This window comes from Colletes gigas, unplaced genomic scaffold (assembly GCF_013123115.1).
Source record: "Colletes gigas isolate AHSC1104 unplaced genomic scaffold, ASM1312311v1 Colletes_gigas_Sc00006, whole genome shotgun sequence".
NCBI lineage: Eukaryota > Metazoa > Arthropoda > Insecta > Hymenoptera > Colletidae > Colletes > Colletes gigas.
This window is the reverse complement of record NW_025106635.1, coordinates 7,090,545-7,116,854: the sequence shown is the minus strand read 5'-3', so window position 1 is coordinate 7,116,854 and position 26,310 is coordinate 7,090,545. Positions and strand designations below refer to the sequence as shown.

At 39.7% G+C, this 26,310-nt stretch overlaps 4 protein-coding genes across 53 annotated transcripts in view; 2 read left to right on the top strand and 2 right to left on the bottom strand.

Annotated features, from left to right (window-relative positions):
• Positions 1–10,321, top strand: part of LOC122395940 — a 45,037-nt gene extending 34,716 nt beyond the window's left edge. The window contains exons 3-7 of the mRNA XM_043393939.1: positions 423–594; positions 4,205–4,266; positions 4,621–4,753; positions 5,448–5,556; positions 5,951–10,321. Of these exons, the coding sequence (XP_043249874.1) occupies positions 423–594; positions 4,205–4,266; positions 4,621–4,753; positions 5,448–5,556; positions 5,951–6,049 (575 nt within the window). The 3' untranslated portion in view covers positions 6,050–10,321. The remainder of the gene's footprint in view (positions 1–422; positions 595–4,204; positions 4,267–4,620; positions 4,754–5,447; positions 5,557–5,950) is intronic.
• A 2,167-nt stretch (positions 10,322–12,488) lies between these two features.
• Positions 12,489–18,850, bottom strand: LOC122395895. Its single transcript, XM_043393808.1, has 15 exons — positions 18,715–18,850; positions 18,357–18,427; positions 17,613–17,751; positions 17,353–17,530; positions 17,149–17,262; positions 16,802–17,074; positions 14,905–16,734; positions 14,197–14,850; positions 14,006–14,120; positions 13,720–13,924; positions 13,455–13,638; positions 13,200–13,358; positions 12,975–13,127; positions 12,805–12,897; positions 12,489–12,718 (listed from the first exon to the last, which is right to left on the bottom strand). Exons 1-15 carry the CDS (start codon positions 18,757–18,759, stop codon positions 12,489–12,491), a joined length of 4,443 nt encoding a protein of 1,480 aa, XP_043249743.1. The 5' UTR covers positions 18,760–18,850.
• Positions 18,851–19,122: 272 nt separating this feature from the next.
• LOC122395941 (protein AAR2 homolog) lies at positions 19,123–20,968 on the top strand. The gene is made up of 5 exons (XM_043393940.1): positions 19,123–19,424; positions 19,492–19,607; positions 19,687–19,840; positions 19,925–20,197; positions 20,265–20,968. The coding sequence occupies exons 1-5, from the start codon at positions 19,240–19,242 to the stop codon at positions 20,671–20,673; spliced, it is 1,137 nt and encodes a 378-aa protein (XP_043249875.1). The 5' UTR covers positions 19,123–19,239; the 3' UTR covers positions 20,674–20,968.
• LOC122395937 (probable antibacterial peptide polyprotein) lies at positions 20,737–25,986 on the bottom strand. 50 transcript variants are annotated; one of them, XM_043393888.1, is made up of 29 exons: positions 25,850–25,986; positions 25,554–25,693; positions 25,377–25,457; positions 25,210–25,290; positions 25,043–25,123; positions 24,876–24,956; positions 24,709–24,789; positions 24,542–24,622; positions 24,375–24,455; positions 24,208–24,288; positions 24,041–24,121; positions 23,874–23,954; positions 23,707–23,787; positions 23,540–23,620; positions 23,373–23,453; positions 23,206–23,286; positions 23,039–23,119; positions 22,872–22,952; positions 22,705–22,785; positions 22,538–22,618; positions 22,371–22,451; positions 22,204–22,284; positions 22,037–22,117; positions 21,870–21,950; positions 21,703–21,783; positions 21,536–21,616; positions 21,369–21,449; positions 21,220–21,282; positions 20,737–21,134 (listed from the first exon to the last, which is right to left on the bottom strand). In XM_043393888.1, exons 2-29 carry the CDS (start codon positions 25,650–25,652, stop codon positions 21,090–21,092), a joined length of 2,232 nt encoding a protein of 743 aa, XP_043249823.1. In that variant the 5' UTR covers positions 25,653–25,693; positions 25,850–25,986; the 3' UTR covers positions 20,737–21,089. The 50 variants fall into 50 exon arrangements, with proteins under 50 accessions (XP_043249823.1, XP_043249824.1, XP_043249833.1 ...); XM_043393889.1 differs by lacking the exon at positions 21,369–21,449; XM_043393898.1 differs by lacking the exon at positions 21,703–21,783.
• Positions 25,987–26,310: the final 324 nt, after the last annotated feature.

Genomic DNA, 26,310 nt, shown 5'->3' with positions numbered 1-26,310 from the left:
TTAAGTTTTTAAGGTAGAGGGGGCGAATCGAGCACGAGCACTTAGGCCAGCCCTAAAATACGGCCGCCCTTTGTGTTTGGTAAACCTGGAAGCCGTCGGAATTTCTAAAGCACCCATTCGACAATTCGCCTCTCCCTCGTGCCGGTAATGGGATAAATGATGCTTGGCCTTTAGTCGTTACACAACTTAATCGAGCAAATTTGCCGCTCAGCCGCTTTCGCGCCGAGCTTTTATCGATCTACGGTTAACAGGACGATTGTGATTTTGCATGGACAATAGGGGGCTCTTTTCAGCGCGGCGACAAGGTCCGTTTTTCTCACGAAATCCCATCTTACCGAAAATGTTTGCACAAACCACCGCGTCTGATCGACGGTTCGAATTTTTCTATGGAAGTCTAATTTCCTTTGTGTTTTTGTCAACAGACGCCTGTTCATCGCGGTCGACGCCGAAGCCACGGCCACCGACGCCGACGCCTCGACCAAATATCACATTCCACATGTACACGTGTCCACCGGATTATGCGGAATGGTACTGCCTGAACGGTGCCACATGTTTCACTGTCAAAATCGTCGATTCCCTCCTTTATAATTGTTTGTGAGTACCGAACGCCGCTCTATCTTTCCTCTTATCTCGTTGGTGTATCGCGGAAGTTTAATTTGCTTCCGATTAAAAAGACGAATCCACGTTGAAGGCTGGATTTAATCGAACCGAAGTCCCGCTGCTCGCAATTGTGCGCAAAGTGTACGCACGCATGGGAACGCAGACGTACTCGCATACTAACGCGCACTTGGCGCAATTGCGGATATTTAAATCATGGCCGCGTTTGACTCGCGTGTTTTCGTGACCAATAAAACAGCCGTTAACCGATTATTGCTATCGCATCTATCTACCATGCGACGTTCCTGTTCACTTTAGAAATCTACCGTGAATAATAACCGCGAGTTCTCTCGGAGACTGGCCGAACGGTATTTGTTGTATCGAGCTCTTGAACTTTAATTTATGCCGCGTTTAAATGTTCCTTCGCGTGATCGTGACGGGGAAAAACGGATTTCTCTGTTCATCGACTGTACCAATTTGCAAGCTTCGGTGTGCCTAATCGTACTCGACCACACGTCTTGCTTTCAAATTCTAATAATTTCGGTTTACACGTTCGGATAATCGTCGACATTTGAAAGACAGTTTCCGCGTAATCGACGATGTCCCGGATAATCGGCCTTTAACCGCCGACTTTCGACGATTTAGATCGGCCGCGATAGAGACTCGTTGCGTTCTTTCGCTCAAAGTACATTTTAGTGTCGTTTTCGCTGATAATCATCGAACTGCCCACCCCTACGTTTCAGGTAACCCGGGTGTACTCGTACCTGTGTTTCGAAGTCTGATTCCGTATTTTCGAAACGACCGCGTAAATCGTGGCTCCACGGAAGATTTACGAGCTCGTAAATACACCGACGTTCGCATAAATGTTTTCGATACTCGGTGTTCGTCTACGCGAGCACACGATCCCGCTAATGGTTTCGACGCTCGAATTCCCCGTAGGAAGCCTAGAGTTTCGGTTCGCAGAAAATTGATCGAGGTTTCGCGAGTTTCACGTTTCCGCGAACGAATCCGGATTGCGCAAGATCGTTCCGCCCTGTCGTTTCACGTTTAAAATCGACAACGTGGCTCGCGGAGATAAGATACGGGTCCTATGAATCGACGATCGAAGCAGAAAAACCCGCTTCGTAATAGAACGATTACGACACCTCCGCATTATGCCGGGAATTTCAACGTCGCGAAGACGCTTTGGAATCTTGCGTAATGAGAAGACACTCCCTTTGTAAATAAGAGTCGGTCGGGCATATTAGACGAAAATACTCGGCCAGCAGAGACAGCTGATCGTGAGAATCGAACGCTCGCTACTACGAAACCTGAATCTCACGAATTCTTAGCGCAACTCTATCAAAGAGCATGCAAACAACCTCCACGGTAATTTATATACAAGACGATCCGGGAGAAAGCACACCCGGGTACTATGTCAATGAATTCTATCGGATAACTAACTTCAAACTATCAACCGTTTGCAATCGACTTTCACACGAAATAATCGCATTCTCGTCGAAAGAAACGCGCGCCGGTGGACGGATTCCCAGAATTTCCAAAATGTCCCGGACGAATGCCCGGCCGCGTATACGAGTCAAAAGGTGTACGAGGCCGGGGAACATTAGACGAACCGACTTTTTTCTCGCTCACGCGCACCCTCCGTGACCCCCCATTGCCGTGGGGTTGAATCCGTCGACGTGGGTGGAACAATCGCGAACGATACCGGGGCGAGAAGGTCGAAAAAGGGACCGACCTTTCGCCCCTGCCGACGCTAATCCTCGGTTGCGCCTCGTCGACACGTACGCCGAAATTCCTACGGGTACCACCACCATTTTCCCTTGGTCCCGTGATCATGGGTCGACACGTCCCTGGACCACCGTGTCTAGGTCGATTCCGTGGCCTTTGAAGGGACAGGGACTCGAGAATTTGTCGAGTCGTTGGAATTCCTGAAGGACGTAGGAGACTGATTCCTCTCGCGAGGCATCGTGCGTGCCACTTTTTCCTCGTTCGCGCTCCCATAATTTCCGCGTAGCGAGCACACACCAGTATTCCGCGAAACGGACGGAGAAAATTCTGGTCGTGGAAAGTGCTGGATAATAAGCGTTTCCACTTTCTTGCGTCCCTCGTGCTCGACGAGGACATTTGCCAACGATTCCGTAGCGATCGGGGGTCGCGATACGGCGGTCGTCGCGAAAAATCGCGATTTTGCGTAAGTTTCCTTGCGTCGAGCAATGACGTCAAAAGTGAGAAAACGCTATGGAAACTAGATTTACGCGATCCGGACGCGAGTAAATCTCTTTTCATCATCGACACCCATATTGCTATAATTAAGCGTAGACGGCTTGGGAAATGTACTGGAAGGTCGTCGATCAGATCGATAAACAGTACTGAAAGTAAGCCAACGGTAAATCATTGCGCCACGTACTCGCAACTGAATTGTCTACCTACACGGTATTCGTTCGTTTGTTTATTTACGTTGACACGCGTTGCCCGTAAAAAACTGTGCCTGCGTGCAAGGCTCGGGTATGCATACTGTCGTTTTATCCACGCTTCCGGCTTGCACGCCGTTCTCATTTTCTTTAACGATCTATCAATTTCTCTTCGGGCTCTTTCGCATCCTCCAAGCGTTTCTGTAATTAGCAAAGCGATCTAGATTTCCATTTCGCGATTCAACCCTTAAGTGGACTCTCAATCTCAACCGAATTATTTTACTTTCAAATCTACCAATGGAGGATTACATAATTTTTGAAATAATCACGTTCACATATACGATATTAGTTTAAATTTGTGAAGGAGCTCCGATAATCCACTCAAGGATTAAATAATATTTCATGTACAGTGTCATCGAGCTGGGTTCTTGTATTTGCTCTGGTCCGGAAAAGTGTGTATTTACGTGAAATCCGTTGTAAAAGCACGGTTGGAGAACGGGGTCTCCCGAGATCGGTGACGGTTAACGTTTCGTCGCGTGGGAGTAACGGAAGCGTCGCTCAAGTGCTCGGTTCCGCGAGCGAAAGAAGCGAACGGTCAGAAACTCTCGGCGAACGAAAACGATGGAAAGCCACGTACGTACGTGCCGGTTACCAACGGACGCGTCCGTGAAAAAACAATTAAGCGTGAATTCGCTCGAATACCGGCGCGGCGCGGCGCGGCGTTCCCGCTGGTTCGACGGCGATTTAAATTAATCGTAAATCTTTTCGGGTTCTCCGCCGACCCTTGTTGGAACCGTGCGTTCGGTTAATTATTCCGCTCGAAGGGGGCCATCATCGCTGCTCGGTACCGTTCGGGCGAAATCGACCGTGAGAATCATTTTAATTATCGCGTAATTACGGGGCCCTCTAAACCGATACGTTTATAGGCAGCGTTTTCTTCGCCTTCGTCGACGTGTTCCTTCGTTTTAATAATAATTAAGTGTACTAATTGGGTGGTTCGAGCGACGGCGTACCTATCTGATTAATGCCCGATACTAAAAGCGGTTCGTGCCTAAAGAGCAGGTTTTATAACTTCCTGGATTTCGCGCGGCGGTTTTGCGGAAGCGCCGCGGAGGAACAATAAAGTCGGGCCGCTCGCGATCTAGCGCAACACCGGCCGACTTTAATCGTTCATTTCTCTCTTTTCTGTATTGCAGATGCGCCAACGGTTATATCGGGCAGAGATGCGAGTTCAAGGATTTAGATGGTTCCTATTTACGTAAGTACCATACACGCCTCGATAAGATACGTATTCTCTACGTTGTAACGAGATATACCCCCGGGGGCCGTTCTCGACCCGGATTCACCGGATCGTTCGTGGCTTCCTGGACGCGAGCTTTGTCCCGATCCAGAAATCACGGAACGCCGAACGGTTTTCGAAGTTGAAAGGGACACCGACTGCACCCGGAAGCCCCGAACAGTGTCCACTTTGCATACGTTTCGTGAAATGGCAGCCGACCTGGCGTGGTCACGATCGTGGAATTAGTTCGCATTCAATCCGAAAGGCATTAGGGCTAGTCTGAGAAACAGGAAACCGTGTCTGCTAGCTAAGAACCCTGATCTTGTGTTACAGCTTCCCGGCAACGTGTAATGTTGGAGACAGCCAGCATCGCCGGCGGTGCCACGATAGCAGTATTCCTCGTCGTTATCATTTGCATAGCGGCTTACATCCACTGTAAGCGAAAGCAAAAGGAATTGCGGTCGAGGTATGTATCTCATCCGCCTTCTTCGTTCGGGAGTTTCCAAACTTTTTTTCTATTTACGTTCGAACGTTGTTTGTTCCTCGTCTTGTTGATTAAAAATTGCATAACTTCGTCCCTGAGCGGAGTCTGTTGTTTCGTTCGCCGCTGGTCAGGATTTTGTATCAGATCGATGACTAACGGCATCGCTATCGCGAAAACGCAATCTGACCGAGAAGACTGATTTTTCTCGCATCGCGAACACCGCCCAAGGGCGTTCTTTATACGTGGCACCTTCTCGACGATCGGTGCCAATGTCTCGCCGGTACATATTAAAAAAAGTATTCTCAACGTAGTTTCTAACGTATAAAAACATTCTATTGCGCCCGAGAGCATATTACGGTACATATCGGCAAAAACAAAGACGGAATTTCTTTTCCATTCAAATTCACGGGACCCCTCTGAGATCTATCAAACCCCATAGAGGTCCGTGAACCCTCGGTTAAGAACCCCTCTGGCTCTCAGTCGTTGCCTATTCTTCTTCTTCGGCCCAGTCTGGCCGGAGAAGCAATCGTAAAGCGCGAAGACCTCTCAGACTCCGAGTCCTCTTTAGAAAAGAGCTTTCCCCGATTTGCAAACACGTCGTAGATATATTCGCGAATTTCGTCCACGTACCTTCGACGACGAAATTTCACATTCGACGTTATTTCTGTGGTAACAGTAACTGCGTCGACACGGTGGATGGTCCTGGCCGAGATCCGGAGCTGAGGCCGTTTAGCAACCGCAGCCGCTCCCTCATGATCTTCATGACCAAGAATCCTAACAGCTCGGTAAGTAAAGAATACGTGTACTAACATCGGTATTCGTTCGTCGACTCCTCCCGCCCCGACGATCGTTCGAATTCCTGTAAACGATTTATTTCTTAGTCCTATTTATTACTCTCCGTTACTTCTGTCGATTCGTCTGATCGTTACCCGCGCGTTATTTTTAAATCTTTGTTTCATTGAGATTGGAATCAACGTGCAGGCGCTTAATTGTTTCGAAAGGTTTTACGTTTCAAAATATTAGGTTGCGGAACAAGTCCGTCGGCGTTTCTTTGTGCGAATATTAAATTTTCTTGGTGAAATATCGCGACTGTTCTTGGTAAAATAGATCATCCGTGAGGTTTATTTAGACCGATATTAGGGGAAAGTAAATCGTAACGTGTGCTCGATGTGTTCTCAGGCGGCGATAGAGCAAACAAGAATGCCCGGATGGAACTGCCCGGAAGCGGAGTCGATGAGAATGGCGTCCATCAGCGAGGGCAAACGTTCGAATCAATAGTAGCCAATCTCGTGCCTAATTCCACGACACGAAACCCGAGGCGTCTAGGCCGTGGGATCGTCGACGAACCGCGCGAGACGCGTCGTCGACGGGAATGGATCACGATACTCTCATCATCCAGCTTTCAGTCTCCGTCCATGGGGCCATGTTTCGCGGCGGCGTACGAAGGAAAAAAGGAAATATTATCGACGGTCGAACCGCGTGTATCGTCTTTGTTCCGTACCTGTCGCGTCTTGCGTTCGCGAGGAGTCGAGACGTCGAGACGCGGACCGGATCCAAAAAGAATCGTCGATCGTCGGCCAGCGACGCATCGAATGAAGCGAACGAGATATCGAATCGATACCGTGGATCGGGAGATTCCCGTGGAGACCGATGATCCCGCGAGAAACAGCGGGAGAGCAACGTAGGATTAAAAAGGAAGTACGTAGCTTAACTTTAAATAGCTGGACCTTTCGGAAGAACAAAGGACGAAGATGGTGGAAGAAAGGGAAGCTTAAAAATAAAGCTCGCCGATCTGGGCGAAACTCGATAGAGAAAGAGAGAAAGAGAGAGTATTAGAGAAAACACCGTAAATAATTGTTCCTATCCGACGAAACGAATAGTTTAGACCAGACAATAATAATCAGAAAATAATCAGTATAAAAATCAGTGGAAGTCAGTTGTTGGGGAAAAAATCCTACGAGTCGCGTAGCCGAAACGTTTCTTTTCGCGAAATCGTTTTCCAATTTGTTTTTCTTTTGTTGGTTTTTCTTCTTCTACCGATCGTCGAAAGTTCCGAGTTCGGCGCAAGTTCCTCAACGCGAATCATCGCCACTCAAACGCAAAAAATAGAACGATTCGCGCGTCGAAAATACTAGAGATACAGGGCGCTCTCGAAGCTTCCGAATCGCCGAACGCGTTCGTTGCCGCGCTTTTCGCGAGAATCAAGAACCCCAAGAGAACACCAAGGTTCCGCCGTCTCGGAAGTTCCGGTTTAAATCGCTGGTGAACGATTATCACGAATTTCTGTTTATTTCAGAGACGCAGACACGAGGCTTGCTCGCAAGCAGTTTCACTTGTAAATGTGTGTATAACGCGTACTGTCCATTCAATACAGACGTTATTTATTTATTTCAGTCCTACGTGTTAAGGTATACGTATTTTCGTCCGTTTCGTTCGCACAATGCACCGCAGCCGGTCGAAACTAATTAGAGCGATCCTGTCGATTAACTTTAAATTATTGCGCGTGTTAACGCCGCTCAAAAGAGTCAGAGGATCGAGCGGCGAATTGTAAAATCGTTTAATTTCGTCCGAAAGCTTTCGTTTGTTCCCCCGGTCGCGCTAGATCTTCTAATTATTTTGAGCATCGATTGTACAGGTTTGATTCTCGAAATAAGTCGAACGCTTTAATTGTTTCGAACGGCGGTGCGATTTAGCGAGATCGCGTATCGAGAGTACGGAAAAGACGCTCGATGCGTGGTCCTCCGTGTGTGGTCCGTGCGGCGCGGGAAACAAGAGCCTCGGTACGGTGTTCGTTAACTATTAATCGGTTAAATTCTAATGGCGGAAAACGGGGGAAACGATCGGTGGCGTGGTCGCTTCGAGAAGCGGTCCCGCGCGAGCTGATCCCGCCCGCTCGCCCTTCGCTTGTAAATAGTAAATTATCCGTGCAAGGGCCGCGACCGTTCGATTCGTTCTCCGTTGAATTTATCTGACGAGTAATTATCCCGTTTGTAGCGGACAAACTACAATCATGACGCTCTCGTTAAGCTCTCGTGTGTGACGCCTGTTAAGTGTGTTCAGTGTGACGTTCGACGACAAATAAATTTATCGGGAGACGAGTCGACCGGGTGACAGGGTTGATCGCTCGCGCGACGGGACGCGTCGCGACGCGGAAGCCGACGAAAATAACCGCGCGCGATCTCGCGAGTTTCGAAAGACACCGAACGCGAGATGTTCCTCGCGCCACGCCGCCGACGCCGACGTCGACGCCGACGCCGTCTCGAGGATAGAGGAGAGGCGCGAGCGATAATCTTCTCGTCGTTCGTACTCCGACGCACTCGAGAGAATCTATCTGTATTCGACGGCGATTTGTATATTTGTAGATACCGCGGAGTGAAAGAGAAGCTTCCAAACGCTCTATGCATCGTCTTGCTCCTCTTGTGTCCAACGCGTCGCGATCGGTACGACCGCGCTTATGGTTTCGCGTCGTTTCGTCGGTCGTTCCCTCCCGGGTTTTACAATGGGAAAATTGGAATCCTGAAGAAGCCGAGATTCGACGGCGGGACGAGACGAGTCGCGACAAAAGAGGAGCGTGGCCTAAGAGAGAAGAGTGTTTCACGGGGACGAAGCCCGAATAATTTATAAATAGTCCTAATTAACGTGGAGAAACCGCGTGATTCTAATTTAATTCCTCACCCCCTTCGAAAACACCCCCCCGACCCACCCCCTCACGTCGTACGTCTCATACTTTGTACTTGGTTCCTAATTTATTCTTATTTTCGTAATTATTAATTGTCACGATTTAACTATTATTACTAATCACGATCATTAGTTACGATCGAACAATTTATTCATTTTTATTATTACTATCGATCGTTCGATTAATCAATTAATTCCTAATAACTAGCTCGCGTATTTGGTTAACGATACGTTTTAAGGACACGATTTATTATTTATGGAAATAAAAAACAAAAAAAATGAGAAAGAAAGTAAAAAACGGAAAGAAGCACGCAATATACGACGCGAGTGCCCGGCGAGCTGAACCGCGATCGAAGGAGGCATCGGAGGCATCCTGTGTTGTTCTCCAAATTGGAAAAGCCATTATCCGGTAAAAAAAAAAATAAAAGAGAGAGAAAGAAAAACGATCTTCCTTGCGGCGGCGCGGCAAAATGCAAAACGAATTCGTACGATTCGTCGAACGAAGCTTGTCCGGGGGGATCTAACGTGTTCGAGTAATTGTTGCCGATCGATGATCGTCGATTTACCTTTATACTTTCGGAAACGAGCCGATCGGTTCGCAAATTACGAGAAAAAACTTCACCGTGAACCGACAATTACTCGAACGCGAGCAGCGGATGGCCGATCGCTGAAATTTCGCAGAGCGATCGAAGGAAGATCGTGGGTGAACCGACGATCGTCGGCTGGTAGCGTAAAATATCGTCGTCGCGAACGAGCGATTGCCCGAGACACGACCGTCCCTGGACTCCGTTTCTTCAATTCCCGTTAACCGATCCCTCGGAACAGATCCGCCCGCGTTTCTCTTTACTTTGGAAATCGTTATTCGTTCACCGCGGATCGTTGGTCGAGTGCAATGGCTCGGGCTCTCGATACGACGATATATCGTTTAAGCGTGCAGACAAGTGGTGGCATTTTAGTACATCAGACAGCGCCGTAGCCGTGTTATCGCGAAGATCAAGACGAAGAAGAGTACCGAGGAGAGGGAAGGAGAGAAAGAGAGAGAGAGAGAGAAAAAAAAAATCGGTTGGTTCAGAGACGAAAGAAATTCAAACAATTTTCTTTGGTACGCGTCACACGCCGAGTAGAACTGTCTTTGAAAGAAATTTTGGGGGTTTGTGCGTGTGGGGTTGGCTGTACCGGTCGATCGAAACGACTCGTGGACGTCGGAACCGTTAAATTCGCGACGGGCTCGTTTCGTCGTACCGATCGACTCCGTTCGACGATGTTTATCTACCCTTTCTTGGTTTGCCTCTTTGCGTTCCCGAATATCTCTGTCTTCTTCTTCTTGTTGTTTTCATTTTGCATTTTCCTTTTTTAATTTCCGGACGGAAATCTTCGCGCCCAAAGACACGCGGAAGGTTTCCAGACGAAATTTCTTTCGTGAATTGCGTGCGCTTTAAAATGACGGCGGATGGTAGGTACCCCCGTCCGACATACCAAATCCGTACTCTATCGCGCGGTATGCTGTTCGTTGTAAATGTACCAAAGACAATGTCGATTAACTGACAAATAAGTAGTTTATTTAATGAAAAAGATGTGAAAACGGAGAACCGTGAGAGAAAGAGGCGCGCTCGCCCGCGTACGCTCTTTAGAAAGGGCAAGAACGATTAAATGCGGGACACATATATGTATATATAAATATAAATACGTGTATGTATATTTATATATATGTATATACATTATATACGAAAGTTATCTATCCAAAGGAAGCTGCTAAAGTGTCATTTAGCTAGACGAGATTGATCACTGGATCCGCAATGTTGCATCGAAACATTGTTATTATTTTTGTAAAGAAAACCATGTACATGTATTAACTTAGCGTGCTCTGCGTATGGAAGCTTACGATATGTTGATTATTATTATTATTGCTATTATTATTATTATTATTATCTATTTTTATTATTATTATTATCTATTATTATTATGATTATGATTATTATTATTATTATTATATTGAAAGGAATAAAAACTTGTAATCTTGTTTCCCGAAATGTTTAAATAGCATAAATATCGAGATCTTACACGTTACCATTTTTATGCTTCATTCGTTTTTCCCGCCCGCCCGCCTTCGTTCGACGTTCAACCAGATATTCGAACCCTGACGAGAAACTGGTTCGATTTTCGGTTTCATACAGGAAAGATCGGAGCATGTTGATATATTCTTCGGTTTTCAATTTCTGTAATTTTAATTCGAGTTAATTACTTTATTCTAATATACGGTTAACCTCCTACGATTCATCCCCCAACGAAATCTAACCATGCAGAAAAGGTTAAAGAATCGATCAAAGAAGCTAGACACGCTTAGTACAAAGAGATATCGTAAAAAGAAGAATAATTATGCAGTACTAGAGTTTCTATTTTTTATCTTACCGTTTTAAATACACTATCAACGCGTTTTTGGAATTTTTCCGATTATAACAAACCCAAGTACTACATAAATCAAATCACTTTTAACTGACTTGACATATATAATATTAATATACATAATTGATTCGTAGTTTTTGGACACTGTTAATTGTTCGCGCATTTTTCTTTCACTGTTCATTTCTGAAAGATTACTTAAATTTCACTTCACAAATTGACATGTAGTTAATTTTAAAATGTATTTTGACCAGCTTTTACTGTGCGTTGCCTAACTAAAGCGCGGGCAACCAGTAACCATTATGGCGGCCAACTTCGTTAGTCAAGGATATGTCTAAAGGGAAAACTAGTGTCAACGTATTAAATGACAATTCAAAAAATAAGTACTTGAAAAAACGACTAAAAATAAAATAAATAACGCGTAATAAGCGTAGAATTTCTAATCAAAATATATAATATTCTATTATAACATTTGATTCGCGTTTGGACCTCGGCAGTACTTTCAGTGTAACGGTTACTCAAGCGGGAGTCTAGTCATTTAATTTCGAATAAAATGTTAAATTGGTAACGTTATACATATATGCCAGATTCATTAAAGAAGTAAGGTGAATTATAAGTGAACGGAATTTAACTTACGAATTGAATGCGAATATAATGGTTGAGAATATTAAGTTACGTCGAACCAGCAAATTTCAATCTATTCTATCCGTGCACCACCAGCAGATTCGACTTCCCGTGGCGGTTCAGAAAAACGTTCGCTTCATACCGGCTAGAAATTGCTGAGCTATGTAAGTCCATACACTTCCTAATTGCTATTTAATGTTCATTACTCCGATAATGAACGCTATCCTGAGACCAGGTCAATGGTCTTATTCGCGCGATAGACCGGAATCTCATGAATATTCAATCGCCGGTCCGACCAATGTTACGTTTCACTGCATCTTTCCCTATGCAGATTTTCTGTTCGAAATGTTCGAGATCGAGTTATATAACTTGTGCAATTATAAGTTGTATAATATCAGACAAACTTGGTTACTAAACGTACGAAAATATCAAATTCAAACACGAAGAAATAAAAAGTCAATTTTTAACTTTATTATATAATAAAATGATTCCTTTTTTTATGGCAATATAAAGTAAAACCACTAGGCTTCAAGCGCAAAATGTAATTTATCGATATTTAGAAGCATGCTTCCACTTATGAAATGCTCTCTTTGGTATGCCAAAGTTGTTAGTCTTTTATGTTATTATGTTGACTTGTTTGAAATATGCTGTAAATTTGTTCTTAACGGGACGCATACAAACAATATACATATATATATATATACATACGTAATACAGTCGCACTTTAATCTTAAAAAGAAGATTAATTATATAAAAAGTATATCATACGCTTCAACAAACAAAATAAAGGAACTTTTACAATAATTGTCACGGTTAAGTGTTATGATAACGTTAAAACCATTACAGTAGTTCTTCAGTTTTAAATGTTATAGAAACATTGCCAAGATTTTATTCAATTAACGACAAAGAAATAAAAAGTTAACAGAACATGAACATAAACGTTTAAATTTTTAAATAATATCAATTATTTAATCAAATATCACAAAATTCATGTCATCTGAGTTAGAAAGAACAGTTATGTTTTACATTGTTTACGCGGTTGCTGTGAGGATAGTTTCTTTTTTAAATAGCACGTCCAGTATTCCAATTGACGAGAATTGAATAGTCTATTGAGCTGTACTGTAGTTCGAGTACAAAGAGGTGCAGTTGGGGTCCAATCCATTATAGTATACACCACATCATTGAATCTGTGTCTAGACAAGCTCAGCAATGCTGAGACTATACCCTCTTGTTGTTCTTCCGATCCTAATTAAAAATACAAACGGTAAAACATTAGCAGAATGTTCGGTATTATGTGTGATGTAAATACAGAATTAATTAAATGAAAATACCTTCGCCGGATTTGCTTAAGTCACATAATTGTTCTATAATTCCACAGACCACATTATCGTTGTCTGCTAATGGAAACGCGCGCATAAGATTACCTAAAATAAGAATATTTCGTAACAAATGAAGTTCGAATTTAAACGTTCAGTCTCATTTTATCGAATGCGAGACTTACCAAGCAAACAAAATGCTCTGTACGTGCTCGGTAGTTTATTATTAATTATCATTGGTAATAGTGCACTTTTAATGATGTTCTGGTACGTCCACACTGTGCCTTCTTTCTTCGCCAAAAGTAAAATGGCTGTTTCCACTTCAACGCTAGACTTTTCTAGGAGATTAATTGATTCGAATTAATTTATCAATATTAAATTAAATTTGAAATAAAATAATATTTGTTTACCTTGAAGAGCTGTTAAAAGTTTGTTCAACACATCTTTCGAAATTGTCCCCATTTGATATTTATAAAATACTGATACTAAATTCTTCAGAGCATTGAGCTTGGGAAAGTTCTGGGCTTGTTGCGACATGATGAGATGCGCCATGCATTTTGGCAAAAGTTCTGTAAATGATAAACAATAAATATAGGACAATTCATTTCTAAATTATTCGATCTCGCTTCCAATTATTAAGAATCTATCCTAAAAGTTGTACGCACCATTGTTTGTTTCACTATTTGGGAATACTTCTGGCCAACAGGTGAATACTGTATATAAAACAAGTATTGCATTAAGTCCCAAACAATACAGAGCATCGCAACAAAATATCCTTACTCTTTCTCTGTCTTTCTTTATTCGCGCCAGAACGGTGTACATCCTGGCAAGTGACTCCACGACTGACTTCTAAACACGCAAAAATATTATTATGAATTCTCTTATCAAATTTAAACGCAACAGATTAAAATGCCCAAGAAAAATTGAAACCTCTATTGTCTGGTTAATTCTATACAGTTTGTATTCTATGCCAGCCTGAACAAACTGAAAAATCATTGGCTTTGATCCTTCTAAATCAACTAATAACGCAACAATTCTTTGCTGTGTTACTGTCATTAACGGTGCAGGCGGTGTGTGAGTGTTATCTAAACTCTTCTCGCATTCTTCCAGTGTACTTAATAAATCCACGATTCCCCTAGAATTGTATAATATGTTAATAGTTGCTTGCATCGTGTTTATTAAACATTTATTGTTGCGGTTATACTACGTTACTAACTTTGCTATGATACGAGGAGTGCAGGTAGATTTCAATTTTTCAATTACATCCCAATGTACAGATGTTTCCCAGTCACCATCCACAAGCCTCTTTAATTGCTTTTTTACAAATTTATCTAAAATAAACATAATATACATATACTGACTGCATACTATTATTTTTTAAGAATTAATTGACAAAAGCACTCTTACTTGTTATCGAATAAATATGCAGATGTTTTTTAAATTGTTTTTTACGGCTCTCACTTTGAAATTTACTTTCACTAACATACTCTTTCAGTTTCATAAGTGGATGATGTGATGTTAATGTGATCATTGTATTGGAATTTACTTGCTCTGTACAGACATTGGTTGCATCTTCGATGTTCAAGTTTCCTTCTTTTGTATCATTTTCTTGATCATTGATCGATTGTATACATTTTGAATTTGAAAACGAATGAATGGAGTCGTACGAATGCTCGATCTTTATAATATTTTGGATACTCTCGCTACATATTTCCAAGTCGGGTTCAGAATCAGCACGACTTCCATTGTAATTACATTTGTCATGATTAAGTTGAAAGTCTACCTCGCAAACAGATTCTTTTCCTAAATTGCGAGGTTCGTTAATATTTGAATTTTCAGTCATTTCAGCAGTTTGCTCATTTTCATTCTTCTCTTTTAAACTTTCGCGCTCCTCGTTCGATTCAATCTCCATTTCATTTAATTCCATTATTTTTTTGGGTCTATCATTCATAACGGGCTTAGAAAGGCTAGTAGAATTATCAGAACAATCCACGTCTATACTCGATGAAGTTCGTATTTCCAAATCATTTTCGGACGAATGTTTAATGTCAGCAATAAATACTTCATCAACATTATTATTTTTTATAACATTTGTTATGTTAGAATTTATTATACTTACACAATTTGGTTTTAACTCCTCTACTCCGTTATTAGATTTCTTTTCTAACGTTGCATTACCGTCATCCTTTTCAATTCCCTCCATAGCTGAAAATGGCTCATTGAATGTTTGCTCCATCGTATTTGTATTAACTTTAATACTATTATCAGCACTGACTTGTGATGTCATTCTATTTGTTATACTTTTTACGAAACATTTTCCGACCTGTGAATTCTTTTTTTTGTTTATTGTACTTTTAGGTATATGTGCGATACGAGCTCTTTTTATAGGTATACAATTATTATTGTTACTAGACACTGTTTTATTGGCTAAATGATTTTGTTTTTGCGGAATGTGAGGCTTTTCGTGGTTACAGTTTTGTACTTGAAGGTTCGAAACATTCTGGTTCATCTTTTTAATTTGACTGTTCTTTCTTAAATTTCTTAGTTTTGTAAATAAATCTTTTCGGCCGCCACGCTTGTTCGAGTCCTGACGTTCGCTCATTTTCCTCTTTCTGGTAGAATACACGTCGTTGAAGGTAGATTTAGTTTGAGATATTGCACCATTAAAATGAGAATCTTCTGTTTCTTTTTCATCCTCCGTTTTATCGTTGCGTTCATCTGAGTTTAGTATTTCGGAATTAATACTTGTGTCTATTAGTTCATTAGATTTAATTACTTTTATAGGGGATTGCTCTGCAGACCGAAGCTTTCCTGACTTAACATTTTCAGTGAAAAATGATATATCTTGTACGGAAGACTTTGCTTCTATCATATTGTTACACTTACTCGCATTTGAACATGCGCTTACATCTAATTCCAGTTGTTTAGAAGATTCGATCGAATCTGACAATATTCCTGAGTCGGTTTCACCTCCTATAGATTTAACAGACTCAACAGAGTTTCGTATGGCTTGTACACTTCCGGGTTCATCTACATCGGTAGACTGAGTGGAACATGTTGCTTTCAAACGATTTTTAGATTTCGAACGAGTAGTAGGCAATTCTACACGCGATACATTTTTTCCCTCAATTTTCACATCTGTATCTATGCGAGGACTATCGTCAAATAAAACATCGTATGAGTCTGTATCGGAATCAGTAATTGACTTATCTAAATCTTCTTCTTCATTTGACAACAAATTAGATTTATCGAGCAGCGTAGAATGCCGATGTTTACATTTCTTTGACCTCTTTCTGTTAGGACTCGGTTCAATTTTTTTCACAACTGACTCGACTTCCCAAGAACCAGTATACCCACTTTGCAACCTCTTTCTAGGTTTTAACCGAGACAATTTGTATTTATTCAAATTTTTATTACTACGCTTATTTACATTAAATTGTCTCTTCGCCTTGTTATCATAAATATCGGACATTGTCTTCCACATATCGATCAAATTCAACTGCATAGAATTATTAGTGTTACACATATAACAAGGACTTGGATGTTTGTGTTGCCAAAAGTTGTTGCTCTCTTCCAATTTCCTTTTATTGAATTTCTTCTTCACTTTTATTTCTAGCGAGTCTATCCTCTTTTGTAACGAAGAAATAAGCGACAACGAAGATGCTATATCTTTCGAATGATTGTTTGGTTCGGTTATATTCGGGTTTGCCAATAACAGAGGATTAACCGGCATCGATCCAATGTAATAACTAGCTTGATTCATTAAATTGGAACTTTGAGGGAAATTATTGCAATAATTTGCATGGTTTAATCCAATTGGCGCGTGAGAATGTAAAAGGCTTGCATTCATAAAGTCCGAGTCATTGTTTTGATTCTGTAAATGCGGCGGCGGTGTTCCAGACACTGGCAATAAGTTTTCAGTTTTCCAGTGTTCGTTGTTAACTTCTAAAATAATATAATTTTATAATATTATACTTTTTTCTATGCGAACGCACTTTAAATAACACCTTACCTGTTGATATTTGTAAAGGTGGTGGCGGTTTTTTGGTAGGAGAAGAAATTTGTCCGATAAGCCTAGGACACGATTTCGTCATAATATTGCATATTTTTTCAAGGGGGGCTGGTTCCAATAGGACTTCACATTTCGCGCAAAATATGGGATATATGTCGTCTTTTACTTTATAAAATTCAGCGGTCATTATACATTTATCCGCGACTTCCGGCTGTTTCACTATTTCGTCATTAGCAGCTATTGTATTTGTTCCAATGTCTTTCATTTTTACTTCTATAAAAAAAAATAGAATTACATTTATATTAATTTGCATTACTTTCTGGTTTTGCATGGTTCATTCAACTTACTGTTGTTATTATTGTTGCTACTTTCTACGGAAATTTGTTTTTCCATCTTTTTGATCTTCATATCATAAGATTTCTTAACACTTTTTAGTTCCTGTTCTACTTCCTTAACTTTCACTGAAAAGGAAATTTTATGTTTTGGAAGTTAAAATGGGCATCTGTAATATATATTGTTAAGTTCGAAATTGGTTAGATAATGGAACTGACTTTGTAAAGAAGATTTTTCTAAATCAAACTCCATAATCTTTTCATTTTGTTGTCCATCTGTATCTTTTATTTTACATACTAATTGTTGTATGTACTGTTGGTCTGCTGCTGTCTTTATTTGATATTCATTCACTTGTGTTGCCAAAGTTTCAATATTTTTCTTATACTCTGTATTTTGCTAGAAGAAAGAGATTTATCCCACAAAAATTAAAACATTATTCTAGAAAGAATCTTTAGGAGTTGTGTAGCATAATACTTACAAGTTCCAATTTAATAACTTTGGCTAATGTAGAATTATAATTACATGTAACTTTTTTTGTTTGCTTAGTTGCTGCATCTAAATCTGTTTTTAATCGCTCGCATTCTTTCAATTTATCGTTATATTGTTTAATGACTTCGCTATAAAAATATTATTTTTTTAATTTTCTCGTATAAAATGATATACAGGGTGTTCGGCCACCCCCGGGAAAAATTTTAATGGGAGATTCTAGAGGCCAAAATAATACGAAAATCAAGGATACTAATTTGTTGATTGAGGCTTTGTTAAAAAGTTATAGAAACATTTCCGGCCACACGGTATATTTTCATTAAAGAATTTTTTTCTCGAAACTGGGCAGGATTTCGGGGGTATGTCTATTCACCAAAAATTATTGTAATTGACCCCCGCAACCGAAAATAATTTTTCCGTGAATGATTTCAAATTTTTTATTTTAATTTTTTAATAACTTTTTAACGAGGCTTCGATCAACAAATTGATATTCTTGATTTTCGTCTTATTTTGGCCTCTAGAATCTCCCATTAAAATTTTTCCCAGGGGTGGCCAAACACCCTGTATATTGGGTATCTCAGATTTCAATAGCAAAATTTTGTCAGCATATCTTTTAAATAAGGCTTTAAACAACATGTTTATACATTTTTAAGTTAATGTTTTGTCATTAAAATCTGGGACACCTTGTATGTAAATACATATAGAGAACAAGTGACTTTTATTTTAGATATCTTACTGTGTTTTACAAATTTTTTGTTTTAACAACAAATAAGATTGCGTTGATTTTTCCAAATTGAAATGACTATCCTGTAAAGAAAAAAATGTTTACATTTAGAATTCTTGGAATTAGTGATTTGATATGGTACAATAACAGGTTAATACTCTTATTGCTTTTGCAAAAACATTAAACCAGTTAGTATCACAGAAATATATATAAATAAAATAAAAGAGGAACATTGCATATATAGTATTAGGATAGTATTTTCATTGTAAATTGCTGTTAAATGTACAGGCAGCATAACCTCAAAATAACCTAGACAAGGTGTGTTATTAAATTCAATACAAAGGTAAAGTTTGAAGAATAAAGTGCTTACTTGAACAGTTTCGTTTACTGTTAAATCCGGATGATTATTGTCCATGTTGGCTTAAATGACATCGAGTACTATTTGTATAAGAATTATTTTATTTCGTCAAACGCCGAAAGTCAAACACGTTTGTATGGTGTTTCGCTTTCATGTTTATAGTTCCTGTTAGTGGTGACGTCTTTTCAATAAAAAATTACCAAAGAATGTAAGTCAGTCTTTTTGCGAGCGTTGATTCTAATATATTTGCAAGAATAATATCTTGAAAGCTAATTGTAGTATAACGAAATTATTAAAATCGGCTAAGAAACCCTTAATGTAAATAATTACCAAAATATGTATAGTGACTTTAATTATAAAATTTGAATAGTACTATCTTGCGTTTTCATCGATGTGATTTTCACGAAATCGTGTCACCCAGTGTATTTGTCCAACGGTGTCTGATACTGTGTAATGATAAATTGATTATGTGAATATTAGCAGTTCAGTTTGTACGAAAGAGGAAAAGAGTGAAATTTATAGAGTGATTGATTAATCATGGCAAGGGAAGGAGACAGGTATCGAAATTTATCCGCGAGACTTTTGGTCGAGGATGCTACATTAGTTGTACTGAACGTACCGAGCGGTACAGAATTTGGAATCGATTTAAAATCGTGGAATACAGATCATAATTTTAAAGGCATAAAAATGATTCCACCAGGATTTCATTATGTCCATTACAGGTAATTATATGACATTTAATACTTTCGCCTTCGTTGCAGTAATTATGTTTATATACCTTTGTTAAAGTGCTGTAAATGAATTTGGAGAAACAGCACCCAAAATTGGTTTTCTTCATACATTTAAGAAATCTGAATTTTTAGTCAGACGTTGGGATACAAAAGAGGAAGACCTCAGTTCAGAAGGTATAATAATATTTGGTACATATTTCACGTGTCGAGTAAGTGAAACATTTACTAATAAGATTAAACCTTTTATATAAAGTTGTACCAGAGGAATTAGTTCAAAAGCTAAAAGATAATTTGAAAGAATTAAATAGGTATCTGGGTTCTTATCCTTTTGATATATGGACCCAATGGAAAGAATTAACAAATCATGTTAGTCCTTCGCTAATTGAACGTTGTTCACCCATATGTGGGTATGTCAATTGATATTATAAATTATTATTATCTGTTATTTAGATTTATTTTGTTGTATGATAAAGTCATTTATCTTACTTCAGTTTTGTACGGTCAGCATTAGAATTAGAGCCTTGTAGCGATGCTATGAGACCAAGAGGTGGAGTGTCATACCCAAAAAAAAGAAGAAGTGCAATCACTACAGAAGCAAAAGAGGAAGAACTACTTCCTGATTTGAAACCTAGACCTGGTACAGAGTTGAGACTGTCCAAATTGCCTGATAAAAATTATCCAGACGGTGCATCTCCTACTGAAATTACAAGGCATTCCCTTGATTCCAGTTATGCATTAAATACTCTTATCAATACATTAACAAAGTAAGATTAGTAATTATTTCTGTTGTGAATTTAACTTACAATTGTATTATTGATTTCTTTCTTCCAGACCTATGGAGATCATTGGTGAATTGCAATTGGTATTTGTTTGTTTTCTGGTTGGTCAAAATCTCGATGCTTTTGAACACTGGAAAAAGCAAATATATCTTATTTGCGGTGCCGATTCCGCGATATCGGAGCGTCGCGATATTTATTTCGAATTTATGAAAGCAATAGAAATTCAGTTAACGCACGTGCCCGAAGATATGCTTTGCGATATTGTGGTTAATAATAATTTTGTTTACTACAATCTACGCATACTGTTTGCAAACATCGAGATCAATTCCGAAGTGGATGGGCATTTAAAGTCTTACGCCTCGCGATTCTGCGAACGGCTAACTAGGAAGTTCTCGTGGGATTTTTGTAATTTACAGGATGAAAATGAAGATGAAGCGCCCGTGGTAGTTTCCTTGGAATAAAAATCCGTGTACGTTTGTAACATGAATGAAGGTATTACCAAGAATTATATAAAACAGCACATACTCATTCTCTGTAAATATTTATTAAAGTGTACATAGGATACTACATTAGAAATTATAATCCGTATTTTCACATGTATTTTTTAATAAGACGCGTAGAATATTAAAATGTATGTCAGAGTACAAAGTTTAATATACGAATAAATCAGTCCATTATTTTGAATTGCGCTTCTATGGACGCAGGCTGATGACGAATATTTCTTAATGATTTTAAACAGATGTAAAACCAACAATTTTGAAATTTTTAAAAATCCTTCGAGATACGTTTATATATCACTAAAGACTACAACATATTCAAATTAGAACACAATCCGACATAGTCCTCCGAAAGATGACTGACGTGGCATGGAATGACCCTAACGGGGTCTGTAACCAGGCCATGCTTCAATTGGTAAAATCAACTAAAAAAATTAACAGAAGGTTTAATGTAGACTTTCTTGGATTACTCGTTGTATACAAATTAAATTATATTTTGTAAACATTTACCGGACGAACTGTTTGATTACGGTTACCAGATTTGTCTTCCTCTTCAGCATCCCGGCGGAGACGCTAAGAAAATTAACAGAATGTTTAATGTAGACTTCTTTTGGATTATTTGTTATATAAACATGAAGTTATATTTTGTAAATATTTACCGGATGGGGTGGACGTGGAGGAGGAACGTATACTGGTCGGTTAGCGGGGTCGGCTTCCTCTTCAGCATCGCGGCGAAGACGCTAAGAAAATTAACAGAATGTTTAATGTAGACTCCTTTTGGATTATTTGTTATATAAACATGAAGTTATATTTTGTAAATATTTACCGGATGGGGTGGACGTGGAGGAGGAACGTATACTGGTCGGTTAGCGGGGTCGGCTTCCTCTTCAGCATCGCGGCGAAGACGCTAAGAAAATTAACAGAATGTTTAATGTAGACTTCTTTTGGATTATTTGTTGTATAAAAATGAAGTTATATTTTGTAAATATTTACCGGGTGGGGTGGACGTGGAGGAGGAACGTATACTGGTCGGTTAGCGGGGTCAGCTTCCTCTTCAGCATCGCGGCGAAGACGCTAAGAAAATTAACAGAATGTTTAATATAGACTTCTTTTGGATTATTTGTTATATAAAAATGAAGTTATATTTTGTAAATATTTACCGGATGGGGTGGTCGTGGAGGAGGAACGTATACTGGTCGGTTAGCGGGGTCAGCTTCCTCTTCAGCATCGCGGCGAAGACGCTAAGAAAATTAACAGAATGTTTAATATAGACTTCTTTTGGATTATTTGTTATATAAACATGAAGTTATATTTTGTAAATATTTACCGGGTGGGGTGGACGTGGAGGAGGAACGTATACTGGTCGGTTAGCGGGGTCGGCTTCCTCTTCAGCATCGCGGCGAAGACGCTAAGAAAATTAACAGAATGTTTAATGTAGACTTCTTTTGGATTATTTGTTGTATAAAAATGAAGTTATATTTTGTAAATATTTACCGGATGGGGTGGACGTGGAGGAGGAACGTATACTGGTCGGTTAGCGGGATCAGCTTCCTCTTCAGCATCCCGGCGGAGACGCTAAGAAAATTAACAGAATGTTTAATGTAGACTTCTTTTGGATTATTTGTTATATAAACATGAAGTTATATTTTGTAAATATTTACCGGATGGGGTGGACGTGGAGGAGGAACGTATACTGGTCGGTTAGCGGGGTCGGCTTCCTCTTCAGCATCGCGGCGAAGACGCTAAGAAAATTTACAGAATGTTTAATGTAGACTCCTTTTGGATTATTTGTTATATAAACATGAAGTTATATTTTGTAAATATTTACCGGATGGGGTGGACGTGGAGGAGGAACGTATACTGGTCGGTTAGCGGGGTCAGCTTCCTCTTCAGCATCGCGGCGAAGACGCTAAGAAAATTAACAGAAAGTTTAATATAGACTTCTTTTGGATTATTTGTTATATAAAAATGAAGTTATATTTTGTAAATATTTACGGGATGGGGTGGACGTGGAGGAGGAACGTATACTGGTCGGTTAGCGGGGTCAGCTTCCTCTTCAGCATCGCGGCGAAGACGCTAAGAAAATTAACAGAATGTTTAATATAGACTTCTTTTGGATTATTTGTTATATAAAAATGAAGTTATATTTTGTAAATATTTACCGGATGGGGTGGTCGTGGAGGAGGAACGTATACTGGTCGGTTAGCGGGGTCAGCTTCCTCTTCAGCATCGCGGCGAAGACGCTAAGAAAATTAACAGAATGTTTAATATAGACTTCTTTTGGATTATTTGTTGTATAAAAATGAAGTTATATTTTGTAAATATTTACCGGATGGGGTGGTCGTGGAGGAGGAACGTATACTGGTCGGTTAGCGGGGTCAGCTTCCTCTTCAGCATCGCGGCGAAGACGCTAAGAAAATTTACAGAATGTTTAATGTAGACTCCTTTTGGATTATTTGTTATATAAACATGAAGTTATATTTTGTAAATATTTACCGGATGGGGTGGACGTGGAGGAGGAACGTATACTGGTCGGTTAGCGGGGTCAGCTTCCTCTTCAGCATCGCGGCGAAGACGCTAAGAAAATTAACAGAAAGTTTAATATAGACTTCTTTTGGATTATTTGTTATATAAAAATGAAGTTATATTTTGTAAATATTTACGGGATGGGGTGGACGTGGAGGAGGAACGTATACTGGTCGGTTAGCGGGGTCAGCTTCCTCTTCAGCATCGCGGCGAAGACGCTAAGAAAATTAACAGAATGTTTAATATAGACTTCTTTTGGATTATTTGTTATATAAAAATGAAGTTATATTTTGTAAATATTTACCGGATGGGGTGGACGTGGAGGAGGAACGTATACTGGTCGGTTAGCGGGGTCGGCTTCCTCTTCAGCATCGCGGCGAAGACGCTAAGAAAATTAACAGAATGTTTAATGTAGACTTCTTTTGGATTATTTGTTGTATAAAAATGAAGTTATATTTTGTAAATATTTACCGGGTGGGGTGGACGTGGAGGAGGAACGTATACTGGTCGGTTAGCGGGGTCAGCTTCCTCTTCAGCATCGCGGCGAAGACGCTAAGAAAATTAACAGAATGTTTAATATAGACTTCTTTTGGATTATTTGTTATATAAAAATGAAGTTATATTTTGTAAATATTTACCGGATGGGGTGGTCGTGGAGGAGGAACGTATACTGGTCGGTTAGCGGGGTCAGCTTCCTCTTCAGCATCGCGGCGAAGACGCTAAGAAAATTAACAGAATGTTTAATATAGACTTCTTTTGGATTATTTGTTATATAAACATGAAGTTATATTTTGTAAATATTTACCGGGTGGGGTGGACGTGGAGGAGGAACGTATACTGGTCGGTTAGCGGGGTCGGCTTCCTCTTCAGCATCGCGGCGAAGACGCTAAGAAAATTAACAGAATGTTTAATGTAGACTTCTTTTGGATTATTTGTTGTATAAAAATGAAGTTATATTTTGTAAATATTTACCGGATGGGGTGGACGTGGAGGAGGAACGTATACTGGTCGGTTAGCGGGATCAGCTTCCTCTTCAGCATCCCGGCGGAGACGCTAAGAAAATTAACAGAATGTTTAATGTAGACTTCTTTTGGATTATTTGTTATATAAACATGAAGTTATATTTTGTAAATATTTACCGGATGGGGTGGACGTGGAGGAGGAACGTATACTGGTCGGTTAGCGGGGTCGGCTTCCTCTTCAGCATCGCGGCGAAGACGCTAAGAAAATTTACAGAATGTTTAATGTAGACTCCTTTTGGATTATTTGTTATATAAACATGAAGTTATATTTTGTAAATATTTACCGGATGGGGTGGACGTGGAGGAGGAACGTATACTGGTCGGTTAGCGGGGTCAGCTTCCTCTTCAGCATCGCGGCGAAGACGCTAAGAAAATTAACAGAAAGTTTAATATAGACTTCTTTTGGATTATTTGTTATATAAAAATGAAGTTATATTTTGTAAATATTTACGGGATGGGGTGGACGTGGAGGAGGAACGTATACTGGTCGGTTAGCGGGGTCAGCTTCCTCTTCAGCATCGCGGCGAAGACGCTAAGAAAATTAACAGAATGTTTAATATAGACTTCTTTTGGATTATTTGTTATATAAAAATGAAGTTATATTTTGTAAATATTTACCGGATGGGGTGGTCGTGGAGGAGGAACGTATACTGGTCGGTTAGCGGGGTCAGCTTCCTCTTCAGCATCGCGGCGAAGACGCTAAGAAAATTAACAGAATGTTTAATATAGACTTCTTTTGGATTATTTGTTGTATAAAAATGAAGTTATATTTTGTAAATATTTACCGGATGGGGTGGTCGTGGAGGAGGAACGTATACTGGTCGGTTAGCGGGGTCAGCTTCCTCTTCAGCATCGCGGCGAAGACGCTAAGAAAATTAACAGAATGTTTAATGTAGACTTCTTTTGGATTATTTGTTATATAAAAATGAAGTTATATTTTGTAAATATTTACCGGATGGGGTGGTCGTGGAGGAGGAACGTATACTGGTCGGTTAGCGGGGTCAGCTTCCTCTTCAGCATCGCGGCGAAGACGCTAAGAAAATTAACAGAATGTTTAATATAGACTTCTTTTGGATTATTTGTTATATAAACATGAAGTTATATTTTGTAAATATTTACCGGGTGGGGTGGTCGTGGAGGAGGAACGTATACTGGTCGATTAGCGGGGTCAGCTTCCGGTTTAGCTTCGCGACGAAGACGCTGAAACGAAAAGAATTATTGGTTACAGATTACTAAAACTGTTACGAATTAGTAATTTGGTATATGAATATATAGAATACTTGAAATTTATTTTACCGGATGTGGTGGACCCGGTGGTCCGAGTTCCGTGATCTCTCCAGCTACCATCGTCGTAAGGACGATGGCTAAAATTGCGAATACGATAGATTTCTTCATGTTGAACGTGTATTTTTCACGCCAATACGTATTATTTCCACCTGTATTCAAATAATTCGTTATTCGTTACCGAAAATCAGTTGCATTAAATAAACAACTTCTTCGACGAGATACAATGTTATTTTCAGATATAAAATAAATGTTTTCTAACAATGTGCAACTTGTGCAACATGCAAAACGTGTAGTTAATATCTTACCAGTAACTGCTATTCGATGGATGTGATAGTACCGCAGCTTTGGAGAATTTGATGTCTAATGCACTCAGTGGCACAGTATTTATACAAAATCTTGAACATATCGTGTGCAAAAGTTCAAGACTTGATGATAGTTATTGGGGTATTCACCGGTTTCGCGATTCCTTACAATTAGAGTGTTTTCATTGATTTTCCTCAAACGATTTTTGTCGACGAAGCATAGAGTTCACGAATATTTATTATTTAGTCATCAAATGTTATTGATCGAAACTGTTGCAGATATCGACATGCTTTTTTTTTTTAAATTAAATAATATACAGAGGTTAATCATTTCAAATGATAAATAGTCGAGGATTGCGTCACTGATTGTAAGCAATTTAAATTCAATGCATCGTGAAAGCTCTTTGTCAAGCGGGGATTACTGTGAAACAAAAACATCAAATATTATTCATGCGATTTCCGTT

Excerpts from the sequence above, each read along its gene's own strand:
- LOC122395937 (XM_043393888.1), bottom strand. The coding sequence starts at position 25,652 with ATGAAGAAATCTATCGTATTCGCAATTTTAGCCATCGTCCTTACGACG. Across the intron at positions 23,955-24,040 it reads CTCCACGTCCACCCCACCCG|CGTCTTCGCCGCGATGCTGA; the intron begins GTAAATATTTAC and ends TAATTTTCTTAG. Across the intron at positions 23,120-23,205 it reads CTCCACGTCCACCCCATCCG|CGTCTTCGCCGCGATGCTGA; the intron begins GTAAATATTTAC and ends AAATTTTCTTAG.
- LOC122395895 (XM_043393808.1), bottom strand. The coding sequence starts at position 18,759 with ATGGACAATAATCATCCGGATTTAACAGTAAACGAAACTGTTCAA. Across the intron at positions 17,531-17,612 it reads AAGTTATTAAATTGGAACTT|CAAAATACAGAGTATAAGAA; the intron begins GTAAGTATTATG and ends TCTTTCTTCTAG. Across the intron at positions 13,925-14,005 it reads ACTCCTCGTATCATAGCAAA|GGGAATCGTGGATTTATTAA; the intron begins GTTAGTAACGTA and ends ATACAATTCTAG.
- LOC122395941 (XM_043393940.1), top strand. The coding sequence starts at position 19,240 with ATGGCAAGGGAAGGAGACAGGTATCGAAATTTATCCGCGAGACTTTTG. Across the intron at positions 19,841-19,924 it reads CGTTGTTCACCCATATGTGG|TTTTGTACGGTCAGCATTAG; the intron begins GTATGTCAATTG and ends ATCTTACTTCAG. Across the intron at positions 20,198-20,264 it reads CTTATCAATACATTAACAAA|ACCTATGGAGATCATTGGTG; the intron begins GTAAGATTAGTA and ends TCTTTCTTCCAG.